General features: G+C 37.8%; 1 protein-coding gene across 45 annotated transcripts in view; it reads left to right on the forward strand.

Moving 5' to 3' along the window:
* The window catches only part of NRXN3 (neurexin 3), a 1,708,033-nt gene that overhangs the window by 812,919 nt on the left and 871,478 nt on the right, over positions 1-23,636 (forward strand). For 26 of the 45 annotated variants that reach the window (XR_013521429.1, XR_013521430.1, XR_013521431.1 and 23 more), the window contains 5 exons: positions 2,071-2,452; positions 3,240-3,430; positions 4,231-4,404; positions 8,923-8,949; positions 19,064-19,183. Coding sequence is in view for 41 of the 45 variants with exons in the window: in XM_078335524.1 (XP_078191650.1) it covers positions 2,071-2,452; positions 3,240-3,430; positions 4,231-4,404; positions 8,923-8,949; positions 19,064-19,183 (894 nt within the window). In the remaining 4 variants the exon portion in view is untranslated. The remainder of the gene's footprint in view (positions 1-2,070; positions 2,453-3,239; positions 3,431-4,230; positions 4,405-8,922; positions 8,950-19,063; positions 19,184-23,636) is intronic. The other 19 variants (XM_078335531.1, XM_078335542.1, XM_078335550.1 and 16 more) reach the window with 1 other exon arrangement.

Below are 23,636 nucleotides of genomic sequence, written 5' to 3' on the forward strand. Positions count from 1 at the left end.
CCCATTCTTTAAATTAGGTCTGAGTTTGTTCCCAAAGAGATAAAATCAATATTGAGCACTTAAGGGTGTGATCTGGTTTAGTCTCCAAGATATTCAAGTTTAAGAGACCTAAGAAAATGCAATCCTCCCTTTTTTTGTCACTGAAATTCTGAGCCAGTAGAGAAAAAGTTGCAATGCAGGTGAAAGGCAAATATCTTTTTTATTAGCAATAACACATATTTAATATTGCTTTTACCTACTGAACTTCAGAATTAGAATTGCCCACTTCAGCAGTAGTTCAGAACTGGGGCAGGCATCCTTCATGGAAGTAAGGCTAGCTCCTGTAACACCCATTCTGTGAATACATGCAGTAGATGGATGTTTCTGAAGCCGGCTTGCTCCAGCAAAGAGGATCAGGAGGTGTCAGGGGCTGAGCTAAGCACACACAGCTTCTCTTTGTAGATTATCTTAATATTTCTGATTATGTCATTTCTTCAGGAAAGTTGCTAAAGAGGAAATAAAGAGATGCTATCAGTGTCTTGCTAGTGGAGTTTCTTCAATGTAGAAAGTAACAATGAAGGAGAGGAAGAATTCCCCCTCCCTTCCTTCTAATGCTTGGCAGTAGAACATGGTTTGTTCTGTTTAAAATAATTTTTTATATCAGTGTTGAGGAAGCCAATTTCTACTCTGGCTACATTAATGATGTTTTTCTTTATTTTGCTATTAAAATTTCCAGTCTTTTTTATTTATTTCAAGCCCTCCTTATCCCCTCTGCCCTGGTCACCCACCACTTCTAGGGAAAATCAGTAATGAAATTTGTAAATAGTTTGTTTGTATCGGCTAAAGATATTTCCATTGTAAATGTCAGAAACCCAACTCAGCTGCTTAAAGCATGAAAGGGTGTCTATTGCCACACAGTTTGAAAAAGCCCAGAGATGCCTGGCTGGATACAGAGCCTCAAAAGACAGAACAAATATTATTTGTGCTGAGTCTTTTCATGTTGTAATTGTCTCTGGGTTGTTACAGAGCCTCAAAAGACAGAACAAATATTATTTGTGCTGAGTCTCTTCATGTTGTAATTGTCTCTGGGTTGCTAGTCCTCTGATCCCTCTGATTATCTCACAGCCTCCAGGAACTCCAAGCTTTCTTCTTACCCCTCCAGCTATCCTTGCTTGCAAAGAATGCCTCTTTCCTAAACGTACCAGCAAGAGCCCTGGAGCTGAGTGTGGCTGGACTGGCTTGGGCTGTTGCCAGTTTTAAAGGTGGTCCCTAAATCAGCCACAAGAGAATCACTTTGGAACTTGTTAGAAATGCAGATTCTCAGGCCTCATCCCAGACTTTTGAACTCTAAACTCTGAGGGCCTAACCCTTCCAGGTGGTTCTGATGCACCCTGACGTTTAATAACCACTTTTTAAGTCTGTAGTCCAAAGTCTTTGACAGTTAGGGGGATAAAATACATTGAGTGGTCCAGACTGAGCAGCTTGATTAGGGTCAACTTTATCTAGTCCAGGTGGTTGAAAGGTCAAGAGAGGTGGGTAGCTTCCTAAAAAAAAATTACGTGTTATTATAAAATAAAGTAACGGTCACTGGGCAGGTAAAGTCAACTGATCCTCTGCAATAGAACCATTCCCACAAGTACTAAGTGGTGAGTTATTGTGAGAAGAAATATTTGGTAGTGAATGCCCAGGACTTGTTTGTTGTGTCTTTACAAGGGTCAAAGCAACAAAGACGTTTCTTCTTATAGAATGTATTACTGTCCAGTTATTTTCCTGAATGGAGAATACCAATGGTTTTATCTTTTAGCCTGAGTTACCCATGACCTCACATTTCCCCTTATATCATGAGCCATGCTGAGCAGCTGTGTGAGAGCGTGGGATTCAGGACCTATAATTTGAGCAAGGCTAGTCCCCAGTGCCCTGACTGAGGTCAAGTAAGGTGTCTACCATATTAAATATTTGGTTTTCTGGAACTTACCCAGGAAAACTGAATATTCTGTGTGGAAACAAGTTATACCCCCAAAATATACTTAGGGGTACTGTGATAAATAATGGTAACTTTTCCGGTTTGCACCTCATTTGCAATGTTCACAGGTACAATGGTGGGAGACCATACCCGTTTGGAGTTCCACAACATTGAAACGGGAATCATGACTGAAAAACGTTACATCTCCGTCGTCCCCTCCAGCTTCATTGGCCATCTGCAGAGCCTCATGTTTAATGGCCTTCTCTACATTGACTTGTGCAAAAATGGTGACATTGATTATTGTGAGCTGAAGGCTCGTTTTGGATTGAGGAACATCATCGCTGACCCTGTCACCTTCAAGACCAAGAGCAGCTACCTGAGCCTTGCCACGCTCCAGGCTTATACCTCCATGCACCTCTTCTTCCAGTTCAAGACCACCTCACCAGATGGCTTCATTCTCTTCAATAGTGGTGACGGCAATGACTTCATCGCCGTTGAGCTTGTCAAGGGGTAAGAGAAGGGATCACAACTTACGTTGGATATCTTCAATGTGCTGAAGCTCTATGTAACGTATGGACATAAAAATAAATGGTCTATTCTACTCCCTACCCTCCATTCCTGACACATTCTAGTGTCCTCCTTGATTAAATAGATCCATAAAATTATTAGGTCTGAAAAGGAGAGAGGCTCATGATTTAATTTAAAGGTCTTCCATTAACTCAACAATAGCAGACTTTTTACTATGAAATGTAGCCCTTTAAAAACTATAGAAGAAAAGCTTATTTTTGCAAAAGAAGGTGGTTTGTGTTTTATCTAATTCTCGAGTATTACTAACTACAACCACTCAATTTATACCAAAAAACGAAACATAGATATTTTTAATCCTACCGTTAGCCCATATATGCAAGTTTTAGGAGCTACCCTTTCTTCAAGACATTTTACTATCATGTATTGGAAAATGGTCAAAACGGAAAACCAAAACCCAAACAGACTCATGGTTGACTGTGAATTTAAAAGTCGCCCCTAGAGTTTTATAGTGTACAGCCTGTGCTACTTTGATTCTGGAGAGTATTGCTAGGTAGTGTTATGGACTCAAGTATGGAATTAAAGTGAAGCCTGATGGAATAAAATCTGACTATTCTTGTAACCTTATATCCAGATTTAAATTATGTCTGCATGATGCCAGTCTAGCATGAGGGATTTGAAGCCCCCTGTGTCAATTACACACACATAGCCATGAAGCCACTTCAGGGAGTTTCCAACGGTTGGGTGTGGTTTTTTCTTCTTTTTCTCCTAGGTACATACACTATGTTTTTGACCTCGGAAATGGTCCCAATGTGATCAAGGGCAACAGTGACCGGCCCCTGAATGACAACCAGTGGCACAATGTTGTCATCACTCGGGACAACAGTAACACTCACAGCCTCAAAGTGGACACCAGAGTGGTCACTCAGGTTATCAATGGTGCCAAAAACCTGGATTTGAAAGGTAAACCTTACAAAGAAGTTTATTTTTTAATAGAGCTTTTCTTACAATAGATAGACTGTTTCCAGAGGCAAACCACAGGTTCAGAGTGCCATGCATTTTTGATGCATCATGCATATCCTGTTTTAACAATGTTGAGTTATCCTGTAATGTAATTTGTTCCGTTTTTACTTAGACAACCCATCAAAGAGTGGTTCATTTTCTCTGATAACTTCGGGAATGTCGTGATGTGGGGGCTGAGTGATGACACGATAAATGTCAAAATGTGGGAGGGGCTGTGATACAGAGGAAGGAATGTAGGCTTTGGAATTTCAACTGAATCATTTAATGTCTGGTGTCATTGCTAAAATGTCTTAGCCTTGTTCAGCTTATATTTACTTTTTTTTGCAAAGTAATAATTGTTAGTTTGAGTATGGGTTGAGGGTAATAATTGTTAGTTTCTGTATGGGTTGTTAGAGGCTTTGATGGAATGTCTGTAAAACCCTCAGCGTGTTCTTGGCAACAGGCACATAAAAAGCACTCAATAAATGCTTGCTTTGTTGGCAATATTGTGAATCTTTACTCCATCTATAATGATTAAATTTTGATGATGATGGATATATAATGAATAGCACATAAGAAATATTGGTCTCATTTTTTTGCAGGATAGAAGCTCTGGTGCTTATATATGTTGTTCCCCACCCCCCGCCAGCCTCAGCTACTTTATCCCTTATCTGATGAATTATCTGAAGTGTATCAGCTCTAGTTGACACAGTCACCACATCCTTTACTCATTCTCTTTTGCTTCTTACTTTCCTTTCCAGGTGATCTCTACATGGCTGGTCTGGCTCAAGGCATGTATAGTAATCTCCCAAAGCTTGTGGCCTCTCGAGATGGCTTTCAGGGCTGTCTGGCATCAGTGGACTTGAATGGACGCCTGCCAGACCTCATCAATGACGCTCTTCATCGGAGTGGGCAGATCGAGCGTGGCTGTGAAGGTACAACCTATTTTTCCTCTCGTTAAGCTACAGCCTTGTTGCAAGAACCAAGCCTCTTTGCTGCCTCTGCCAGTGCCTCCTTCCTCAGTTGACCAGTCGTGTCTCATTCTCATTTTCCACATGACATTGCATCACATTGGTGTCCTCTTGTCACTGGTTTAGTATGTCGAGACGTGTGCCGCAGGCTCCAGGAATGCATGTTGGCAGATATTTTCTGAGTATCACATACTTGCCGATTAAAAAACAAAACCAGCTTCCCTGGCATTGACATCAGGCTTCTTCCAATGTGTACCTTGGCTTCCAGAATGGCTGAAAGGGCACTGGAGACTTTTATTTGCACTTTGATACATGATGAGGGGAAAACCAGAGATTTTATGTAGATGTCACTGTTAATAAAATGTTTCTTATTTTGTCTGATAGTGACTGCATTATTTGATGAAAATCTAGCAGGTGATAGGAAAACGATGTCCAAATGCCATGATGATGGAAGGGAGCTAACATTTATTAAGTACTTATGAGATAGCAGGCATTGTCAGGCAGTTTTTTAGTGTGGTATAATGGAACATTGTGGATTTCTGAATCCAGAAAGACCTGGATTCAGCCCCAGGTAGTAGCTCTTGTTAGCTATGTGATGTTTGGAAGGTGATATAACCTCTCTAAGCTATATCTTCCTTACCTGTAGCTATATCCAGGGCAATAAAACTTACCTTGGATATAAGGAAATCAGAAATACACATAAAATGCCTGATACGTAGTAGGTACTTGATAAATGGTAGGATGATTGTTAAAAATATTATTTTATGTAAGACATCTAGTAATACTGCATGCCTACCCATGCAGCACAACAAACCATGCTCAGCCTGTTCCTGTAGATGATCCACTGTCTCTTGAGATGTTAAATGAAGTTTACAGGTCTTCCTGAATCTAACAATTCTTTGCAATGCAAACAATCTAGTTTTAACCAGCAGATGGCAGCAGTGAACACATTCAGCCTTCCCTAGTAGCCTTGGGTTGGCTGAAAAGGTGACTCTTAGCTAACTTGAAAAGCAAATTCACCTGACCAAGGATCTATGTAATTATTTTCTCTCGTTTTTTTTTTTTTTGTTGTTGTTGTTGTTGTTGAGCCTTTTGGTTGAGCCTTATGGTTCTTTGTTTGTGCAATATATTGTGTTTTCTTGTATCAGTTGTTAATTTACCACATCAAATCTATTCATTTGTCTTCTGTGTTCAACTTCATGTATCGCTTCTGCTCTTAAACGGCTTCCATCTGGGTTCACTGGCCGTTGTAAAGCACACCATTATAAAAGCTTCCCATCAGCTTATCAGGCTGAGTTGGAGTTATGGAAATTGTTCCCCTTTGCCTAAGAGTTAGTTTTATATTTTACACTAGTAATAGGAATGTTCATTCCTATAACCCACTCCATTTTTCCCTTATCCAGAAATATTTCTTAAATTTTCTTGGCCACATATGGTATGTGTAGTATGTAGTGTGTGTGTGTGTGTGTGTGTGAATGTATGAAGGAACAGGAGGTTGGGAATCACTAAGCCCCTAAAGTAGCCACTTGCTCCTAGAAATGAACAATTTCATTTAATCAGGAATTTTTGTCTCTTTGGCTTGCTTTTAGTTCTTTCATGTATTAAAAGGCAACCCTGGGATAGGTGTGGCATTTGGAATTAAACTGAATACATTAGGTTAGAAGACTGTGGAATGGTAGTAATTCCAGTTATCTTGGAATAATTAATCACATGAAGTTAAATCACAATATAAGAACACATATTAAAAAGCATAAGATACTGGTCAAATGTTACATAGTTTTAAATCATGCTATTAGTTCCTCATATTTAAAAGTTAATAGGAATCATCCGTTTAACTCTATAGTAATGTTGCCCAATAGATACATGTTGTAACACATGTAATTATAAATTTCCTAGTAGCTACCTTTTAAAAAAAGTATAAAGTAATAGGCCAAATTTCTTTTAATTTTGTATTTTATTCAACTTAACTACGTAGATCTAAAATATTATCATTTCAGAATGTAATTGAGATAAAATTGCCAATATGTTACACTTTTCTCATATTAAGACTCTAGACTTGAGTGTGCATTTTATGCTTGCGGCACACCTCAACTCAGGCTACATGCATTTAAAGTACTTAGTACGCACATCAATGGCCACTGTGTTGGTAGCAAAGGTATATAGAAAAGAAACATAAGGTGTAAAGACATAAAGCTACAATACCGGATTAAAAGGAGGTCTAAACTAAGCTTTATAAAAGTGTACTAGAATGTATAATACAGAGGGGGAATGACCTCACTTAAGAGATTTTGAAGAGAAGTAGTAAGAGCATCAGCAAAAAGGAATTACATAACGCATTGGGGAAAATGCCCCTCTCCCTACCTACAGCTCTGTATGCAGTTTGGCATTGCTCATCACGTGCATTACAGAGGGTTCTGACCTTCCTCTGAGTGTGGTTGATTGTTCAAAGCCGGATATTATGGCTTGATGGCTCTACCATCTGAATCTATGGTGAGTCCCATGGGCCTAATAGCACTGCACTCTATTGCCATGGAGATAATTACAATGGTTACCCACTGAGCATTATTATGTCTACCCCCCGCCCCATGCTGGGTGGGATAAAGTAGAGGGTGAGTGCTGAGGGAAGAAAGTCCTTGTTGATTGTACACAAATGACTTGGATAATTAGCCTAAGTGGCCAGGAAAAATGGCCAAAAGTGGGTTCCGGCATAAATTACCGTCATTGGAAGTTCGTGCCACTGTGAATAAGCCCTTGTAGGAGATCCCAGGAGCATTTTAGGGTTCTGTGTAAGATGGTGGGAAGGTAAAGGGAGAGCACAAAACCTTGGAGATACTGCAAAAAGGCATTTTTATGCTGAATCTCTTGTGTAGAGCATGAGAGCCTCAAGAAGGCCTTTGAGCATTAGGTAGTATGAGGACCACAGAAAACAGAACACATTTCTTAATGTATCATTTCTTTTGTATAGAGTAGTAAAAAAGTAGGGGATGAAGTTTTATAACTAAAAACTAAGCCCAGAATTCTTCAAGATATGTTTTATTCTAGCAAATCTAGAATATACTGATACACACACACACACACACACATACACACACAGAAATAGACAAATATTTATGTCTATCTACATTTAATATAAATTTTTTTCAAAGTCATTGACAATGACACTTTAAGATTCCCAGGTAGTAAATGTATTACCTTCCCTTTTATATCAGACCCATGACAGCAGATAAAATAAAAGGCAGAAGAGTCTAAACTTATTTAATTTTATTTATTTACTTACTATTTGAGATGGAGTTTTGCTCTTGTCGCCCAGGCTAGAGTGCAGTGGCGTGATCTCAGCTCATGCAACCTCCACCTCCCGGCTTCAAGCAATTCTCCTGCCTCAGTCTCCTGAGTAACTGAGACTACAGGTGCCCACCACCATACCTGGCTAATTTTCATGTTTTTAATAGAGATGGGGTTTCACCATGTTGGCCAGGCAGGTCTTGAACTCTTGACCTCAGGTGATCTCGCCTGCCTTGGCCTTCCAAAGTGCTGGCAAAATTATTTAAAAGCATACTAATTTACTACTCTTTGGCTCTCAAGTATTACTAGCAAAAAAGAAAAAGTCTTAAAACTGGTTTTTTATTTTATGTCTCTGATAGATGCAAAGTATATAATTTAGATACTAAGTACAATTTCTGGCCAACATTTAGCTGTAACTTGCTACCTCTCAATTTAAGCTAGGGGTTGGAAAAAAAATCATACCTGATTTAATATTTGTCTGGTATACATATCTTCCAATATTGAGGCCAGCTTTGCTGCAAAAGCCAAAGCATGATCAGCTCGAAATGGGATTTCACAATTGCAGATGATAAACATCTGAGAGAAACACACGTGCTTTGTTTGAAACTGACACGAGCAAAAAAAAATTGCATTAGTCTGGTACCCTTTTGCCCACAACTATTTGGGTTTGGATATATTTTTTAAATTAAACAAATTGAGCTTTTTAGTGTTCCCAAATCATCATGATCCAAATGTCTAATTCTAGTGTGATATTCCTACGGCATTTGCAAGAGGGTTCAACTCCTAATGTTTAGAATTATTTCCGTGGGCTCCATCTGATTGCACACACGTGTCTTTCAGTCTGACCATGCACTCCCCTTATTTCTGGACCATATGCCTTGGGGTTGGCTGTGTGGATGTGAGAAGCCTCTTGTTGCCCGTTGCTTGTGCTGTGTCCAGTCTGATGCACCCCTGCCCTGCTCTGCTGACTTGGCTCGAAGGAGGCCAGCTCTGCCCCTGGTCTGCCTGTCCCCCTCTGCCCTGCCCCCCAATCCCATCTTTGCTGTCTCTGGTGAATCTGTAGAGCATTTCAATTGTCTGTCTGAGTGATGCTGGTTATGCAGATTGCATTTTCATTTCTGTATTGTTATCCTGGTTTATTCTACCTCTTACTAACCTCTGGTTATTGTTTTCGCTTTTTCTGTTCTTTTGCTAACAAAGTTGCGTTGACCAAAGCTGACCTGCAAGGTAGAGAAGGTTCTTGTTCCCATTACCACTTTGGACTGAAAGATGCCCTGTGTAACCCTTGGTATCTTTTCTTTAGAGATCTTCAAGCTGTCACACCTCTTGGACAGCAGCAATTGTGGGGAGGTGGCTGAACCCTGTGTTCTTCTGAAAGGGTGACAGATAACCTAGATGAATGCATGCAAAACAGCTATCAAGAGGATACCTCATGGGGCTAGAAACATGATTCCATTTTGGGGGGTATCAAAGAGGTTTGACAGCATCCAATACTGTGACTACCCACAAACACATTCATTTACTCTGGAAATGATTAATACCTCCAAGTAGTTGCCATGGAGGGGTTGGCTCCTGTTAATTTATTCACCATAGATAGAAGGAAGAACTTGGAAGGAAAAAAAGGCCAATTGATCCCTTAATTTATTTTCTGGGTCAGGGAGGTCATTTCCTAGAGCAGGACATATAAGTGCTTGGGCTTTATGAAAGAGAGTGTCATTTTCTCTTAACTAGTTTTAAAGAAATATCTCTAGGCACTTGGGAGACATTAATGTCATTAAAATGTTTCAGAAATTTCTATTTTCTACTGGGGATATTGATTGAGCTCTTTAATTTCCTGTTTTGTGATCTCAGGGAAAAAGTACTCTTGGGGAAGAAGATGATCTGTCATTTTAATCCTGGATACCCTATAAGACACCTGCATGCAAGATGTTAGTGAATATCTATTGCAGAAACTGGTTCTTCTACTATTCAAAGAGGCATCTTACAAAGTAGTAACGGCTCACTGGTCCTATGGTGCCAGGCTGCTATGACTCGGAATAACAAAGGAGGAACAAGCATTTTAGGTGTATTTTGGTTGATTGTCAGGCAGGAGACTGAGCCTCATGACCTCTGTAGAGTTTGCAATCAGCCCAAATTGTTAGAAGTGGTTAAGGCAAAGGTAACTTTCAAAAAAATTACTTTTCATCTAAAATGATCATTGACTTCGCTGTGACTTACTTGTTATACGCCATGTAGCTAACCAGTACAAATGTCTGTCTCTCCAGAAGACGTCCCCCGATAAAGCCAAGACTCTCTCACTGTTTTACCATAACTTTGTTTTTCTTTATCACCTCTTAGCAGAGTCACATATACTTTAAAATATATTAAAATTAAATAAAATAATATACACTAATTAAGACAAAGTCAGAGGAAGCTTTACGATAACTTTTAATTTCAAAGCATATAGGGCCCTGGTGGCAATATTGTTGTTTTTGGCCATTATGTTTAATTGTCAACAAAGATCCACTATATATTACTCTGTAAAGGGAAGGGAAAGAGAAGAGGGCAGGATTTGATTTGCAATACAAGACACCCAGGAGGGCGAAGCTCCTTCCGACCAGATTTAGCAGATTAAGCCAGACGACCACATCTCCTCCCTGCCTTTACTATTCCCCACGGTAAGAGCTATATAGATTTTGAAGCCGCAGAGAGAATCCATACATGGCAAAATAATCTGAAAGTTCTCATCCGAAGGAATAACGGCTTGTAGGGAGAAATGAGTGTTGATTTTCATGCTGAAAGTAAATTGTTTACCAAAAAGTAGATAAAGTTTTACGGACCAGTAGTTTGAAATATCTTGATTTTTCCTTTAGTGGAAGCAGTCTGGTCATCAGTATGGTTTTAACATTATTACTCCATTTGCACAGACTTTCTTCCATTCTTGTAATGACTTGACAGCCTCTTCATTTGTGGCAGGAGCTGCTGTTCTTTTTCATGATTTTGGGTCATCTTATTCTTTTCCCTGTTTTATAGGAAAAGTTTGAGGTTTTTTTGTCTCCTAAGACTGGGAGATGGACTATTACTCACAAGCTGGCTTTTTCAGCTATAACCTGTGAGTACAGATAGTCCTAATTACCATGAAGTATGAAGGGTGGTGAAGACAGATGACAAGGAAATGAGGTAGTCTGAAGCATAGACAGAAATGCGTTCGGAAGAAAATATAACAATGAGGTATAAGAAGTGAAGAAAGGAGTCTAGGTGAGTCAACAGCTGAAGTCTTCTTGTTCTTGTGTGTAGTGTTTTGTTTCTTCTTTAGAATTTTTAACTTCTCCAGTGAGGGTGCTGTTTATCCCATCTGCAGTATCCTAGTGTTCCTAGTACCCAGTCCCTGATGCACAGGCATAAGTGCAGCTATGCCTGTGTATCTTCCTATATTAGGTGATTCCCTGAAAGATTCCCTGAAGTCCTATTCATGGAAGAAGGGAACTGAAGATCTATAAAAGAAATATTCAGATTGACCTGTTGGTTGTGAGGCAGATGACATAAACGATGAGAAATAAGAAAATAAGTCTTTATTGTATTAGGTGATTAATTAGAATATTCCTATTCCACTTTTAATTATAGCTTCTCTTAACAGGTTTTATTTCTGCAGTTTAATGGCTTTTTTTCCCCGAGAAATATAAGGTACCCCTCTGCCCAGATGGTGAACAGGTAGTTAAGGGATTCAGGATCCATTGGATCTGGGTGCTAAGGGCTGGCAAATTTGGGAAAGTCAATCAATGTATTGGGTTCAGATGCCTTGGAAATCTCAAGATTCTTTAAAGGCATTTTAGAACAGAGTTAGAATTATCCAAACACCTTTAGTAGGTAAAGAAACTTTTAATTCCCCAACTGTCTTTACTGTTGTTAAATCCCCAACAATACTGAATATTGTCCTCAGCCTCATTTTCTCCCAAGCTAAAGATTGTATCATATTCTTCATTTTATTTTGTGTTATAAAATATAGTAGCTGATGTAATGTAAGTTCTTCAAAATGATTTTTTTATGGAAAATAATAAGAGACAGAAATAACAGAGGGAAAGTGCCTTCTTATGCTAGTGTTGTGAGCTTTAGGAAAAAAATTATATTTCAAGGACCTACAAATAATCAAGGGCACTCTGTCACCTTTTTATTTTCTAGGACATGAAGAGGAATTGACTAAATCAGTGTATATTTGCTGCAAAGGTGGATTTGAGAGGTAGCAGGCATAAAATGATTGTACGGGACAATTCTTAATGAGAAGAACAATTCTTAACATTCAAGAAAAATGATAGGAAATGTGTGGCAGCTGTCACAGTTATCTGAGAAATAAGAGAATGAGATGAAATTCCATGTTTTTAAGCGAACTAAAAGCAGAGATAGAAATTAGAAACCAAAGTACTAATGCCATTGACATCTTATTTAGTATTTCCAGACACTTTTCTGTTGTCTTGTCACTTTCTGTAGTATACAAAGAAAGTCACCATCTTTTATCAAAAGAATATGTCACTATTTTAGTGAGAGTTAATCACACATCAAGACCAAAAGTAATTTATACCATTCTTATACAGGAGCTTCCTAAGGCCTTTCGATGTTTTAAGATATTAATAATTAATAATGATCATGATAAAGACTTCATAAATATGTAATTATAAACATTTGTGCTATTTTAGAATGTCTGGAATTATATGTTGATTTGGAAGAGTGTTTTAGGAAAAATTATGATTATTAAGTCCCTAGGATTGTCTCTTATGCTTATAAACATATATATTTGATACAGATTTCTGTTCATAAAATTGTACAAAAGTATATCTTCCTGTTTATTTTTAATTGAATTGAAATGGTATTTGAAAATTTTCTTGTAGAAAAACGAAAATGTAAAGGAATTTTTACATCAAGATGTCATCTTTTCCCAGTTGTAGGTCAGAAATACCTTACGTTACTCTTACTAGTCCAGTGACGCTACACATTCACATTCCTTACTCTGGGTTACCCACATCCATAAGAGGTTAGGTGAGTGGGCTGCATAATTAGCAACCTTTAGTTTGAAACCTCACCCTCTCACTTCCACCTATGGAATTTGGGGAAAATTACCTAACTTTTCTGTGCCTCAGTTTACTTTTCTGAAATCTTTGCATTTTAATTCAATCAGCAGTTTAAAAATTATTTAAATTTGGGCCAGGTACAGTGGCTCATGCCTATAATCCCAGCACTTTGGGAGGCCGAGGTGGGTGGATCACGAGGTCAAGAGATCGAGACCATCCTCGTCAACATGGTGAAACCCCATCTCTACTAAAAATACAAAAAATTAGCTGGGCATGGTGGCGCATGCCTGTAATCCCAGCTACTCAGGAGGCTAAGGCAGGAGAATTGCCTGATCCCAGGAGGCAGAGGTTGCAGTGAGCCAAGATCACACCATTGCACTCCAGCCTAGGTAACAAGAGCTAAACTCCGTCTCAAAAAAAAAAAATTATTTAAATTTGAAATTATGGATATCTCCTATGAGAAAATGAATTGTTTCTCTGATTCTTTAATACTTTTAATTATATTTGCTTCATTATGTGCTTATGAAGATAAATTAATATCTTAAAAGATTTAATATACCATCTGGCTCATAATAAGTGCTATGTAAGCTGTATTATTGTTATATCCTCTTTCTGATTTGTACAAGATTATTTTTTATCAATAGATGTTCAGTGGGAAGCACTGTTGAAGCTTTTGGTTTTTTTCCCCCAAGACATGTTGTTTCTAATTTTTTTTTTGACACACTGCTATGTGAAATGCATACATTAAATACATTGACATAAAATAGCTTCTGTTTAGGAAAGGATATACTTAAATAGGTTGAAGTAAGAATAAGAGCTTATAAAATGATCATCCAGAAATTGCTGTAGAGTCTAACCCAGACTCTCATTCATTCAACAGTTATTACATACTGTACCTGGGCTTGGGAATACTAAGGAGGTCTTGTCAACATCTGGTGAGATTGAATGTGACTAATAGTTAAATCAGAGGATACATGGCCAATTAAATCCCGCCACCCCACCCACCCTAAGAAAATAATATAAATTTTATTACAAAAACTGTTTTTACAGTTTCAAGTAAGAGATTACTTATGTGAGCTCTTATTGATAAATTATAGAGATAAATTGTTACAAGAACCATTTTGCTTTAAATTTTAAATGAATGGCTTAATTTCTTTCTTTTTTTGTTATTTAATTCTTTTATTCAATAATGTTTTGAATATTTTGAATACAGCCCTCACACTATACCAAATACAATATCAGGAATTAGAGATACAAAGGTAACTAAGGCAGACTAGGCTTCTGCCCTTAAGAGGCTTACAGTCCTCCAGTAACATTTGTAAGACAGTGAAGAACTTAATAGTACTGACACAAACCAGACACACTGACCATTGGAACAGCATAGAGACCCCAAAATAAACCTAGGCATTATTGTTACTTGATTTTTTAACAAAGGTGCCGTAAGTATATAATGGAGAAAGGATGGTCTCTTCAACAAATGGTGTTGGACAAAATGGATATTTACAATCAGAAAAATAAAAGTAGACCCTTTTTTATACCATATACAAAAGTCAACTCAAAATATATTACATATTTAAATGTTAGACCTGAAATTATAAAACTACTAGAAGAAAATATAGATAGAGGAAGTACTCTATGACGTTGTTTCTGGGCAAAGATTTCTTGGATATGACTTCAAAAGCACAGGCAACATAAACAAATGAGATTGCATAGAACTAAAAAGCTTCTGCACATAAAACAATTAATCGAGTGAAGAAATAACCCATAGTTTGGGAGAAAATATTTGTGAAGTATATATCTGATAAGGGGCTATTATCTAAAATATATAAGAAACAATTCAATAATAGGAAAAAACAAATACCCTAATCAAAAAATGAAAAACAAATACCCTAATCAGAAAATGAGCAAAGAATCTAACTAGACACTTCTTAAAGAAGACACGCAAATGGCCAACAGATATGTGAAAAAATACTCAACATCACTAATCACTGGGAAAATGCAAATTAAAACTACAATGAGATATTACCTCACACCTATTAGAATAGCTATTATCAAAAAGACAAAAAAAAAGTATTGGCAAAGTCATGGAGAAAAGGGAACGCTTGTGTGTTGTTGGTGGGCATGTAAATTGATATAACTATTATGGAAAACAGAATAGAGGTTCCTCAGAAGACTAAAAATAAATCAATTACTATATGATCCAGCAATCCCGCTTCTGGGTTTCAATCCAAAAGAATTGAAAGCAGTACACCAAAGAGGTATCTGCACTCCTGTGCTCACTGTAGCATTATTCACAATAGCTCAGAATTAGAAGGAACCTGGGTGTTCATCATCAGATGAGTGGATAAAGAAAACATGATATATGTACATGGTGCAATACCTTTGCTCATTTTTTGATTGGGGTGCTTTTTTTTTCTTTCTCTTGAGTTGTTTGAGTTTCTTATATATTTTAGATATTAGCCCCTTAACAGATGGTTTTATTCAGCCTTAAAAAAAAGTGGGAAATCCTCATTTGCAATAGCATGGATGAACCTGGAGGACATTATGCTAAATGAAATAAGCCAGGCACAGAAAGACAAATACCACATGATCTCACTTATATGTGGAATCTAAGAAATTTGAACTCATAGAAGTAGAGAATAGAATAGTGGTGATCAGAGGCTGGGGGAGGGGATGGATGGAAAACTAAGAGATGTTGATCAATGGATAAAAAATTTCTATTAGACAAGAGGAATAGGCTTTGGTAATCTATTGCATAGAATGGTGACTACCACAAACAATAATGTATTTTACTGGGTGACAGAGCGAGACTGTCACAAAAAATGTATTTTAAATTTCAAAATTGTTAGAAGAATAGGTGTTAAATGTTTTCACCACAAAATGTGCTAAGTATGTGAGATGATTGATTTGTTAATTAGCCCGATTTAACCATTCTTTATTGTAAACATATATTAAAACATAACGTTGTATCTGATAAATATAAACAAATGTCTTTCAATTTAAAAAGAACTTAATTTAATTACAAGCCTCATAATTGTTATGAGTTAAATAGAAAGACATGATGAAGAGCAAATATAAAGCTGATGGGGACTTCCTTAAGTAGGATAGCTTGAAGAAAGCTCATTTGGAGCTGAAACTCAGAGAATAAAAATGAATCTGGAGAAAACACAATTAAGGCCATGGGTCCAGCCAGAAGAACAAGGAAACTTGAAGATGTGCTTGAAATGTTAGGGCAGTGGTTCAGGAATATAAGCAGGCATCCGACCCACCTGGCGGGCTCGTTACAACTCAAATTCCTCAGTTCTGCCCCCAATCGGTAGGTCTGGGTGGGGTCTTAAAGTGCGCTTTCCTCAGAAGCTTCCAGGAGATACAGATCCTGCTGGTGTGGGAGCAACACTGTGAGAATCATTGTGTTAGAGTGGAACTAAAAGCAGGGGAAGAGGGCTGTAGCACTGTGAGCTAGGGACATGTGATAACAAATGAGGCTGGGGGAGGAGGCAGGGGCTATTAAGAGCTCAGTCTTGAAAGGAGGTTCAAGGTTAGTTCCAGACTGATGAGAAGTTGAAAATTCTATTAAGTCTTTACTGACAATATTGTTATTCTTGGATGTTACAATGTAGTCAGTCTTCCAGTACTATTGCATTCTGCGTGGCATTTGCGCCTTAATGCAAGTGAAGCAAATTCAGTGAAATTGATAAATAACCTATAACCCTCTCCCCCTGTATTTGATCCCTGATGAACTTTTGACAAATTGAAAAGACTGCTCACTTTGCTGAGTGCAGACGTGTTCCTCCACTCAGGTTCTGGAAGTATGAGACATAGCAAATCAAAGGTGGTCACAATTCAAATCACCCCAACATTTACGGAAACACTGTTTCTGCATCTGCACAGTAGACTTAGTGCCACAAGGACCTAACCAGAGAATATTACTTGATTTCTAACAGCAAGCAGATTTCAAGCTTTTGATGATAAAATAGTAAAAACGTAAAGCAATTAGAGGATTATATAAGCAGAAGACAGTGCAATATATAATAAAGTGCTAAGTTGAATATTATGTGCAAAAATAAATGATGCAGATAATAATTGCTCTAGACACAAGGAAGTCAGAGAATTATTGTTTGAAGTTATTGACTAATGTTTCATTTGAAGAAGGCATTGAGGCTGGTCCTTAGAAAATGTTTAAAATTTGGCAGCTAGAGGGAAGGCGAAAGACATGGAAAAGCCGTTGTCTTTAGATTGAATCAATATTCAAAGAATTATTGTGTTTTCCCAGAGTTTTTGCTGTTTTGCTGCCTTTTACAGTGAAACCTTCCATGTGTTTCTGATTCTTGAGTACAATTGAATTACTAGCCAATTGTCTGGTGAGAGCTGTTGGCCAGGGAGCCCCTGTGGACTTCTCAGAAGCTTTTATCCTTTGAAAGAAGCTGTCCTGATTTACCATTGTTAATAAAACTTGTATAACACAATGCTCGAGTTTAAGACCCACTGAGAACATGACCACGTACCTCCTTTTATCTCTACATGGGGGAGCCACATGGCCAATAGGAGCTGCAGAAACCCAGCAGCCGTGCTATAACCCAGTGTTAGTAATTGTTATGAACTTCCTTATGTCATGTCCTAATAGCATTGTCTTATGAGTGATGGCCTGTCCTGCTTCCAGCCTTCATGAATAAATACAAAATGTCTTGCCACCCAGAAGACGAAGCCTTTGTGGTCGTGCCTCTCTTTTGAACATGCATCTTTAGGACCCTGTGTTCTTTCATTTCAATATTCTTGCTTTTGTGAGGCTTAGGTTCGAAATTGTGAAATATGCTGCTATTGCAATGGTTCTACGTTTTACCCTGTCAAGTGCTTTTAAGCATTAGTTCCTGATTAATACATTCGGTGAGTCAAAGGGCTCATCCCTTTGCTGAGATTCTCTGGGAAATTCATGGAGTTTTCCTGAATATTAAGATATTTCCTGTTAGTTCAGATAATCCCGAAGGTATGGATTTATCTTTAATCCGAAAGTTAAGGCAGAAAATATCAGTAAAACAGAGAGAATGGTTGAAAAGAATGCCAGGCTGACCTAAAGGGAGAGCTTAATGGCAGTCTGTAAAAGAGAGATCATCAAAATATTATTAATTCCCCCTCATATCAGTAAAAGATTTTGAGAATACCTTCAAAATAGGTAGACTTATTTATGTTATAGACATGAATAGTATTCTTGTATATTATTAGCATATGAAAGACGCACAGAAATAGAAATAATTTGGAATTAATTAAAAGAAACACAACTTCTAATATTTTCTTTCTGTATCACAAATGACTCTCTTTCGCATGCTCCTGTGCATGCGCACTTCATTTAAGAGAATCCATTTTTAGACTACCCAGAGCAGCAATGTGCTGCGGTGCAATGGCTCTCAAACTTTAGACTGCATTAGAATGTCCTGTAAAACAGGTTTATGCCTCTCCCCAAAAGTTTATAATTCAGTGGGTCTGGGGTGAGCTCCCAGCACTCACATTCCCAGGTGGTGGTGGTCTGAGAACTACACGTTGAGAACCACTGATACTCAAGAGCATGGGTCTTAGAGTTAGTTTACCTAAGTCAGACATCAGCATCCTTCTCTTACCAAATGTATGACCTTGAGTAACTTATTGTGCCTTTTTGAGCTCAGTTTCTTAAAACCTGTAAAGTGGAGGTAATTGTAATTACTTACTGCTTAGAGTACCTGGAGAACTCAGTGAGGTAATGTAAACACATCGCTTAGCACTCAGTATTGTCTCCTACAAACATCAATCCATGGTGGCTGCTACATCTTCCTCCTTCTCCTTCTCTTCCTTCTCTTCATCATTATCAATGTCATTAAACATCTTTTATGTCACAAAGTAGACATAGGGACTTTTGGTTTCAGGATTAAAAAAACATTGTACCTTAATTTATAAGGATCATGGGAATGATTTTTGTTTTGCATTAGCATTCTACATAAAAAAGGCTATAACCCAAATGAGATATCTTTCTACTTGAATGGTAAAGATGAAGCTATTTTGCAAAGTCAACCCAAAGGAGAACAGTGTGTTCAGCCCTCTCCCTTCTGTGTGTAACTGTTGATAGTTTGTGGCTAAGTGTGTATTTCTGTCATCTTTTGTATATACTGACTTTTTGTTGCATGAGATTGAGTTGACAATTTTGGTGATGTGTCTTTGAATGTTTGGGGGCATGAGAATGGTAAATTCAGGTGATTTCTTTGACTAATATTTAATATTTCTTCCCTCTCTCCTTTTTCCTCCCCCCCCCCCACCTTCTTGTGCATTGCTAGGACCCAGTACCACTTGCCAGGAAGATTCATGTGCCAACCAGGGGGTCTGCATGCAGCAATGGGAGGGCTTCACCTGTGATTGTTCTATGACCTCTTATTCAGGAAACCAGTGCAATGATCGTAAGTACAACAAACTCTCATACTGGAATTGTGCAAGATGTTGGAGATTTGGAGACTCTTAAGGGAAAGTATATAAAAGGATGGCTCTTCTGAAAGATTCATAAGTAATTCTCTCCTCCAGGAACTTGGAAAATGAATGACTAGTGCTCTTATGAGAAGAGCGAAGAGATGTGTCTTGCTTAACAACACTAAATATTCTCCCACTTGCTTGCTTCCCGTGTTTTTTTATTTAGATTAGAATAGCAACTGAGAAACAATAACAGTACCAAAACCAATTCAGGCAGTATTTTTGTGGTAAGGGGTTCAGTTCTTCATGAATTAAATCACTTTATCTTAGTGAATTTAACTTCCAATTGGTTAATAATTTTGCGACTCTCTTGTGTTGCATTGTCTAGAATTTTGAGGATATTTAAAAGGGATAGCTGTTTTCTCAAAAAGTTTGAGTTTTCTGAATTTGTTAGGCCTTGCAAATGACAAAGACATTCAAGAGTTTATTTTTTTACAATTAGCAAAGCTTAAACATTCTTGGGCATATTTCAGGTATAGGGCAGAGATTCTCTCTTACTAAATATATGGATCTCTGGTTGGTATATATACCCATAGCTATTCTGTATGTATTGTGTGCATATATGTGTGTATTTCCTATTTTGTGAGTATATCTTATATGTATATATTGTATATTTGGTTTTTGAGAGTCTTGTGATTGTTAATTGTGTCTAGTAGTGATGCTTTTGGCTCATGGGTTTAGTTCTAATACAGGACTGACTTCATGAAGATGATTCTAGCACTGATGGTGGAGACATTTCAATGCTGTGGGCATCTGTAACTTGTGTCTCCACTTTGCTCTCATGTTATTTTCTTGATGTTGAAATTTCTGAATACATGTGGCAAAGAGATTTGTTAAAAATCCCTGCTAACCTTTCTAAATGCAGCCTTTCTTTTATAATCCAGACTCATCTGACCTCTTGGTTTTGGAAAAATGATGCATGACATTATCTGAGAAAATAGTAAAGTCACATTATGGTGCAACCATGTGGAAGCAGATGCCAATTACAATGCTCTGCCCCCCAGGTCTATGTGGTTTTCCTTGATTCCTTATTTCTCAACTTTTTATATGTGTAGAGTTGTCTGTTGTTCTTTTTCCCATTTTTCTCAGTCGTTTTGGCTCCATATGCTATTTCATTCTCTTAAGTACACTGAGGAGAAACAAGTGGAGAAGTTGGCAATATAGAGAGGAAGTTATGTAATACCCATTCATCCAATTACATAAACATATGCCTCTGTCTCTGTCATGTGAATATGATGTCTGCAGAAAGTTTGGGCCTAAGATTGCTCTTACCAAGTCTTTTGGTATTACTGAAAGTCATGTTTCCATATTTATGATTTGGAAATACTCTTTCACTCTGAAACAGGTAGTTATAAACCCAGCCAGAGAACCTGAGAAATTGTACTACATGCCATTTTTTTCCCTCCAATTTGTCTGTATAGCACTCGCTAGAAAGGCTTTTTTCTCTAAGTGGTGGCATAATGCTTCTTTATCCTCACAAATTTATTTCTTGTCACACATACATCCCACTCTGGGTAGAAAATGGTCAGGAAGATACTCTCTACACAGAAAAGGTATAAAGGTAAGTTTTCCTAACTGGCGTGAATATGCACGATCTTCAGAAGGTATGTATGTCTTTCTCTATCTTTGACAAGTTCCTGTCTGTCACCCAGTGCCAGGCATTATTTTCTGGCAAAAATCATGATGGATTCTTTATAGCTTTCTGCAGTTTTATCAAGAGCAGATTGTGTCTCAGTCTGAGATGGGGAGTATCACATTGTCTGACTTGGGCAATTTGTTGGGATATAATGAAACACTGGGACTTAAATTGGGAAAATTACAGCTTTTGTTTGTGGTAAGAGCTTCTCATAGTTCAAAAATATTTCTAATAAATCTAGGTTGAAGGCAATACATTTTTTGTTGTTGTTGAGACAGAGTCTCTGTCACCAGGCTGGAGTGCAGTGGCACAATCTTGGCTCACAGCAACTTCGCAACCTCTGACTCCCTGGTTCAAGTGAGTCTCCTGCTTCAGGCTCCCGAGTAGCTGGGATTACAGGCATGCACCACTACGTCCAACTAATTATTTTTATTTTTAAGTAGAGATGGGGTTTCACCATGTTGGCCAGCATGGTCTTGATCTCCTAACCTCATGATCCACCTGCCTCAGCCTCCCGAAGTGCTGGGATTGCAGGTGTGAGCCACTGTGCACGGCCATACATTTTGAATTTTATTCTGTAACAATGCAGTTGTACCTTTTTGTTGTAGTGAACTTGGGAACCTGAGTTTCTAACAGAAGCCTAGTCCCCCACCTGGAGATTGGACAAAGGCTTCTGTGATTGGATAGACATATGGAAATGATGAAGTGTACATCTTAATTGTGGAATGTGATAAATATAGAGAGTTAAGACATATAGGATGTGACTGTAAAGTTTGATGATAAACTTTTAATGAAACCCAACCAAATATAGCAGAATGGTAGGTTGCTTAAAATTATTATATAGGTGTTTCTGTTTCTAGTAATTGGTATTCAAGGTATTTGGAAGACCTTCCCTTTTGGAACTAGAATCAAAGCCAGTATGTTCTACCTAGGAAAAAACAGTCTCAAAAATTATAGGGCATTATTTTCTATATCAGCCTTGACCTTTAGAGTTATGATTGGTTATTTCTTTAACAAACATCTTCAAAATGAAGTTACCTATATGATATTCTGTGTGCTTACCTTTGTTGATAAATTTTTGGGGGGTGTAGCCTGTACATTAATGTAATGGTAACATTAGTCAAGTGTTAATCTTCATTGTCACCAGCAGACTTGAGCCAATAGGCTCATGCTTATCATTAGCAAAAGTGGTGGGGGAAATTACAAAGAAAGAAGAGATAAATTCATGGAGGAGGAAGAATGATAATGAGAAGGAATATAGTGGAAATCAGAGAGTGGTTCTTATATGGAAGAGCACTGAGGTCATTAGCAATTGCTTTGGTAACATGCCTGCCACAAGTGACCTGTCTTTGACCTAAATAACAGAAATGGGTCATGGCATTAAAAGTGTAATGCCATCAAGGAAACCTGGCCTTTACCTAATTAATTCCTGCAAAGAGAATGTTCTATAGAATGTTGCATATATCTCAAGTAAATTTTATCCATTTAAATGCTATCATAGGATATGCAAATAGGTTAGAGATGAAATTTAATTGCAAAAGGCATTTTGTAGGGGAAAAGGAAGGTTATGGATATCTCATTTTCCAGGAGCTGTTTCTCAGGGCAACAGATTGATCCTCAATTAATGAACATGAAAACACCTCAGTTTATTACTTCGTATCCAAAGACTGAAATTTATTCAACAGGGAAATAGCTAGGTCTTACATTTTCCAAAATAAGTTACTTAATTCATCATGTGTAACATAGTTAATTATATCTAGGCATGACTTGTAAGGCTCTAAAAATGTCTGTATTTTAGGGTATTCCTTTTTTTAGCATTTGCTCTTTTACTTATGACCTTTGTATTTTTCTTGCCTATTTACCAAATATGTTTGCCTGACAATTTTAATATGCTGTTACCTAGATGTTGCCTCCATAACTAGAGCATACATTTTAAAACTTAGTATACTCTGTTAGTGTGAGTAGACCAAGCCTGGATTTTTCACTTTATTTATTTATTCTTTGTGAGAATCTGGTGGGTTGATGGAGGCAGTGGGGTGAATTTCAGTATCAATCTTATAGCTATGCAAAGCCGATATTCTTTAGAGCTGATTGTCTTGTATAAGAGTGACTCGTATGGGGTTAGGAAACAAAAATCCTGATTGGAAATCCAAGTGTAATTGATTTGCTAATTGTCTTACATAGTTTTAGATATGACCTTCCACAATTTTATGTAATGGTAAAGTCATGGGGATTTTCTTTTACATTGGCTTTTAGGGCTGTTTTGATTCTGCAATCTAATCATCCCAGAAGAAATTTTGAGTTAATGTAGAAATCAGGACGATCTATGGGAGAATATATAAGTAACATCCTCCAAGATAACTTTCAGTTCTTGTGAAACATTTATAATTGAAGGAGTTGGCTATTCAGAGGGTGAGCACCACCTGAAAATCGACTTAATGAAAGCTGTCTTGGGCTACATTTTAGGAACAGCAAAAGAAATGGAACCTTCCAAATGGCCTTATAGGGATATTCTTTTTTGATACTGGGTTCTTATTAGTATTTTAAATCAGGACTGAGAGCCTGGGAAATTCTAGCACGTTGTAGCCATTGCAGCACCCAGGCAAATCCAGAATCTCCTTCCCGTCTTATGTGGTCATGCCACTGTCATTGTCAGCCTGCTGTTGAGTGCTTCTCTCTTTCATAACATCAAAAAATGTGTAGAATAGAACCCTCCTTCATGCACTCACACGTGTACAGAAGGGTTGTCA

This window comes from Callithrix jacchus, chromosome 8 (assembly GCF_049354715.1).
Source record: "Callithrix jacchus isolate 240 chromosome 8, calJac240_pri, whole genome shotgun sequence".
Lineage (NCBI taxonomy): Eukaryota > Metazoa > Chordata > Mammalia > Primates > Cebidae > Callithrix > Callithrix jacchus.